This window comes from Diceros bicornis, chromosome 18, assembly GCF_020826845.1.
Source record: "Diceros bicornis minor isolate mBicDic1 chromosome 18, mDicBic1.mat.cur, whole genome shotgun sequence".
Classification (NCBI taxonomy): Eukaryota; Metazoa; Chordata; class Mammalia; order Perissodactyla; family Rhinocerotidae; genus Diceros; species Diceros bicornis.
The window spans coordinates 30538277-30544276 of NC_080757.1; the positions used below are offsets into that span (position 1 = coordinate 30538277).

Genomic DNA, 6000 nt, shown 5'->3' on the forward strand with positions numbered 1-6000 from the left:
TGCTTGCCTCTCCTGACAATTGTGCTGCATCTTCATGCCCAGCCACACGGGAGGGACAGAAGTTCCCTGGCATACATATACGGGTTCTTCTTCTGAGGCGGTTTCACATCTGCACCCTCAGGGTGAGCCTCACCTCCAGCCCTCAAAGGAGACACTGTGATAATCCTAAGAGATAAAGGCCCTCCTTGCAACCTGCTCACCTTCTCTCTACCTCACCAGAAAGTCTGTATGGCCTGGCCTGCGAGGCTGCTCATGAATAAAGTACTGACATTTTTGGAGGAAGTGACATTTGCATCTCATGGAGGTGAGAACCAGGATGCCCTATTTACTGGTGAGCAACCTGGAGCCCCAGCTGGGCTGTGCCTACACTTTCCAAAGGCTGAAGCAAGACTGTGTTCCTCAACCCCTCCCTAGAGATTGGTCTTCCAGGTGGGTGTGGGTCACCTCTGGCTAGATTAGGAATGCAAGGAAGGATTCTCTGCCTGCCCCCAAATACCTTTCATCCAGTTCCCTGCCTTCCATCCTACAATCAGAGCCCAAGATTAAAATGCAAACACACTTAGGGAGAAGGACATGGCCCAGCATCTAACACTAAGAAACAAAAGGCTGAGACCTTTCAAAGGGTCAGCTTTTCTGAGGGCAAGAAGTTAGGGTCTAGGGGAGGACTGAGAGGAGAGGGAGAAGGAGAAGAAAGACTGGTCTTTGCTTTGGAATCTTTCAAAACACTTTCTATCAGCATACAGTCAAAGGTGTCTTCAGGAGCTTCCAGGAAGGGTTCCTGTCACTGCCTGGGCTCAGCATAAAAAGACCCCGGCAGGGCCGGCCCCGTGGCTTAGCTGTTAAGTGCGCGCGCTCCGCTGTTGGCGGCCCGGGGTTGGGATCCTGGGCGCGCACCGACGCACCTCAGCCATGCTGAGACCGCGTCCCACATACAGAAACTAGAAGGATGTGCAACTGTGACATACAACTATCTACTGGGGCTTGGGGGGGGGGGGGGGAAGACCCCAGCAAAAGGCTAGAACCCCCCACCTTCTGATTTGGCCTTCTTGGCTACACCATTGCCTTTGCCTGTCTCAGAAGGACACCGAGTCCCCAAGCCTAGAAGACCCCCCCAGCTGACTGTTGGACCAGATCAGTCTTTCACCCCTGAGCTGTGAGCTCTCAGAGTAAGCCAAGTGATAAGTGGAGAAACCTGGCCTGGACCTTGGCCAGGCAGCAAAGCCACTTTTACCTGAAGCCACATGACTAGGGGCAGTTCTGAGAAGTTCTTGCTGGGGCTGGTGGCATAATAGAGCCACCAGAACATGTGGGCATCCTTCCGGATAGTCACATAATCCCATACTTCCTTGCCCTCCTCTTCGGGCCAGTCGATGACAGCTCCTGAAACAGAAGCACAGTTTGGTTTTCCTGAAGAATGTCTAACACCTAGGTAAATTCCAAGCATAAGAGAGATGGCCATGCTAGGCTAGAGATGATTTGGTTTATATTTTAGGCAATTTACTCACTCCAATATATTGTGGCGATAAGGAAAAAATCCTCGGTTATGAAAAAACAAATTTCTTAATAGTAGCATAGGAGGCGGGAGACTTGCACTTTTTCCTCTACACCCTCCGTAATGTTTAGGTTTTTTAACAATGAGCATGAAACACTTTTATAACTCTGTTTTAAAAAAAGGGAGAGAGGCACATTTTTGGGAAAAAGAAAAATCTCAAAATGCAGCATGCTGGCTTTTATATCTCATTTACTATATGATTAAAGAGGTATAACAAATTAGTGGGGCCAACATTCTTCACTATATTATTCTGGAACAACTGCTAACTTTTTTGAAGGAAAAAAATAGAGATGTAGTCTTCTTTTAACACTATAAACCAAAATAAATTCCAAGGGAACCAAGTATTTCAATTTTAAAATTTAAATATTAAAAAAATATATAAGAAAATACAGTTGAATGTTTTTCTGACCTCTGGATGGGCAAATAAATGATTTAAGCATACCCCAGGGACTATAAGACAAATCTCAACAGAGTTGAGGACAGAAACTTGTTACATTTCTGTACAATAAAATTTCTGTACGTCAAAAATAAAAGGCACATGACAAAGAAAGATCTGCAACAAATATGAAAAAGGGTAATTTTCCTTACTCATGTAGATCAATTAAAAAAAAATGGAAGATCCTCACAGTTAAATGGGTAAAGGCTGTGAGGAAATAATTTATGAAAAAGGAAATATGAATGACTCATAAATATGTGAAAGAACGGTTAACATCACTAATAGTCAAAGATATGAAAATTAAAGCAATAATAAGGTCACTAAAAAAAAATCTTTGCTTATTTGATAGGCAAAAAATGATGGCAGGTGCTCCATGTCCACAGGAGACAGGAGACTGGCCCTCAGCACTGGTGGCAAGAGTGCACAGTGGCATAACTTTTGGGGAAGGCAATCTGGCAAAAAATATATCAAAAGCCATGTGTGTATATGTGTGTGTGTATATATATATATGTACATGTGTCCTTTAATCCCACAACTCCAATTTTCCCTAGTTAACTTTTCTAGCATCTGTAAAATATGTATCGGAAAAGAGTAGGTTAAATACATTTTCTATGTCACCTTTGCTAAGGTAACAACTTTCAAGTTACAGTATCTTTTTTTCTCAAATACCATTCTATGGGTAAAAAAAGGCTGATGTTAAAAGGTGATAAGAGGGGTGACCCTTGGCGACTGGAGTTTTCTGCTTTCTACCGCCTCCTTTCTTAAATTTCAAGCCCCTGTGGCAAGTAAAAAAACAAAAACTGGTCTCTAGAAGAAGAGACGGCAGTAGATGAGGAGACAATGCTGTTTGGTAACTGATAAGGATGGAGGTTAAGAAAACGAGATAGTGGCTTGAGGAGCAAAATAAACATCTAGAATATTATCTACAAGTAACACGAGATTGTAGTCTCCTTGAAAATGACAGATAAGGCTTGGGTCTCTTTTGACCTAACCTCTGGCACTCCTCCTTTCCCTGGCAGTGACCACTGTTAAAATATGGGGGTCAACATATTTGACAACATTTTTCAGACACAAGCTGAAAGGCCAGATGATCCCCACTTTACAAAAGGGAAAACAAGAACTGTTAAGCAACTTGCCTAAGATCACAAGACAAGTTTGCGGCCAGTTCCAATTCTCAGTTCTTGATTTAGACCAGGAGCTACTGTGCTGAAAGAAAAGACTAAAAATCAACTTGCAAGTCATCCTATTAAACACGAATTTGTTTTTACCAAAAGGATCGCGGTGAGGGGGCATGTTACTTTGTCTCTTCTGATCAAGGAGAGGGAGAAAGGCCTTATGTCAGTGAAACGTCCCATTCATGGTAGGATTTCTCAGGGTCTTTTGGACCACAAGCTTCAGCTGAAAATAAGAAGACCTCATAATCCCATTTAACAGCCAATCCCGGCAGGAAAAGGGAGGTGGCCTTACGATCGTGGAAACCTCATTGATCAGCAGTTTCTCCAAATCACATGTTTCCCACAACTGCTCCTCTCTAGGCGTAGGGAAGAAAGGAGCACCAGACCACCCAGAGCCAGAAAAGGACAGAAAAAGCACTTTGAATAAAAAAAAAATTTTTAAAAACGAGTGAGGTTCAAACGCAATGTAATTACGCAAGATACAAACCGGGGCAAAGAGATTTGCTTTAAAAAGCACAAACTCACTAACAGACTCTCATCTCTGGAGACAGAAAGAGGCCCGCTGATTCACATTTTACCCGAACCTACCCGTGCTCAGGCCCAGAAGCAGCAGCAGCAGCAGAGGAACCGGAGAGCTCCGCGGCGCCAGCTCCATGACGAACGCCCCGCGGCAGCATCAGCAACAGGCTGGACCCGGCGCCCCACCACGTGACGGCGGCGGGCGGGGCCGGGGCGGGCCGGGGCGGGGGAGGTGTGGGCGGGGCGGGGGAGGTGTGGGCGGGGCCTGGGTGGGCGAGGCGGCTAGCAGTGTCCTGGGCGCCCTCTGTCGGGCGGGCCGACCAGGACACGTGCAACGGCGCTCGGGGTGTTCTGTCCGCCCTACCACGTCGTTCTTTGCCTTTTTGTGGACGGAGCCGAGAGGAAGAGGCGTTTAATGCATTTATTTGACTTGGGTTGTGCGACAGAGAAATCACCACGAGGACCGTCCTTCTTGCCCCGCCTATCCCTTCCTTCCCTAACAAAAGGCCGGGCATTTCAAGAACCGCTGCACCTGCCCCAAATCAGATTAAGTCTGAACCAGCTGGTCGTTGGAAACCGGGGGATTCCATTTTCACAGATTTGTTCTTAAAATTATGTTTCTTATAAAATTACGTATATTATGGACATTTTGGAAATTTGAAAAAAATTTTAGATCCTATATAACCATTGCTAGCTTTTGGGATATTTTTTTCCCCTAGTCTTTTACTTCTTTTTTTTTATTCTGTTTTTTTCTTTCTTGATAATTTGTCACTGGCATAATTCTGAGTTGTTAACTTTGTCTTCACAACAGTCATTTTTGGAGATCTCAGTGGAGGTTTGCTAAGGGGAAGGGAGGAAAAGGATGGGAGAGATGTTTTCCTATGTGCGTGTGTGTGTGTGTGTGTGTGTGTGTGTGTGTGTGTGTGTGTGTATAAAGGTAATTTTTATTTTAGGGTGTACTAAATAACTCACCTCACAGAGCTAGAAAACAAGATTAGGCAGAGGCTGTGTGCTGGTCAGGTTACTTCAAATACTCTGTTTCAAAAGGGCGCAAGACAAAAAACAAAACAGAAAAACAAAGTACCTACAACCACAACTCTTCCTTTCCTGTACAATCCCATAATGCCGATATTGGGAATGGGACTCGGGAGAAACATTTGAAAGATATACATAAAAGTTACGCCACTCAGCCATAAAAAAAAAAGACAAAATTGTGCCATTTGTGACAACATGGAGGGACCTTGAGGACATCATGCTAAGAGAAATAAGTCAGACAGAGAAAGGCAGATACCATATGGCTTCACACATATGGAAGATAAACAAACACGCAGACAAGAACAGATTGGTGGTTACCAGAGGGGAAGGGGGTAGGGGGAGGGTGAAAGGGGTAGAGGGGCACGTGTACCGTGCCGGATGGAAACTAGACTATTGGTGGTGAATACAATGCAGTTTATACAGAAGCTGAAATACAATAATGTATACCTGAAATTTACATGATTTTATAAACAACCGTGACCTTAGTAAAAAAAAAAAAAAGTTACACCCTTGGTAAAAAAGAAATAACTATGTAACGGATAAATAAATGAAAAGCAATAGTATATATTGGAGTCTATGAGGAAGCCATTTGGTTTAAAACTAATTCCACCTGACCTTGTTTTTCCGAAAAGGCCTGTTAAGCATGCATTGTACATCTGCTTTAAACATTTACAATGTCCCAAAGACAAGAATGATGCCCTTATAGATAGGGCTATAACTCCCCCCATATCAGCATTTCTTTAAAGATAAGCATTTCTTCCTGGGGACTAAGGATTAATTACCAACCTGCTGTGCTCACCTTGTGACCACTGACCTGCTGGCCACTGACCTGCTGTGCTAGCTAAGTGTCTCGTGACAGCAGTAAAAGAGATATTCCTGTCATATGTGTTGTAAACTCTTTGTTCCAAGACAGTCTGTACACCCCACTTCTTTGGTGCCCTGGGCTATAGTCCTTGAACTTGGCTCATAATATATTCACCCCAATTTTGACTTATAGATTGACTATGGATTATTTGCACTGATAGTAACAAACATTATCCTAAGCTTTTCCTATCTAAAGCTTCCAAGTTGTTCTGTGTCACTATGTTAGACTTTTAGGGTTTCACTTTTTTACTGCAAAAATAACACTATTATAAATATCTATATTTTTGCATATACTATTTTTCATATTTGGGATTATTTTTCAAAGATGAAATAGAAGTGATACTATTGCATACAAGGTTACAAACATTATTCTATAACTTTAAAATTATTATCATTCTTATCTCATGGGATGGGCTTAT

General features: G+C 43.2%; 1 protein-coding gene across 1 annotated transcript in view; it reads right to left on the bottom strand.

The window, feature by feature from the left end:
- The window catches only part of SCPEP1 (serine carboxypeptidase 1), a 28063-nt gene extending 24208 nt beyond the window's left edge, over nt 1-3855 (bottom strand). Inside the window, exons 1-2 of the mRNA XM_058560607.1 lie at nt 3752-3855; nt 1232-1380 (exon numbers count right to left, since the gene is read on the bottom strand). Of these exons, the coding sequence (XP_058416590.1) occupies nt 1232-1380; nt 3752-3818 (216 nt within the window). The 5' untranslated portion in view covers nt 3819-3855. The remainder of the gene's footprint in view (nt 1-1231; nt 1381-3751) is intronic.
- Between the last annotated feature and the right edge of the window lie 2145 nt (nt 3856-6000).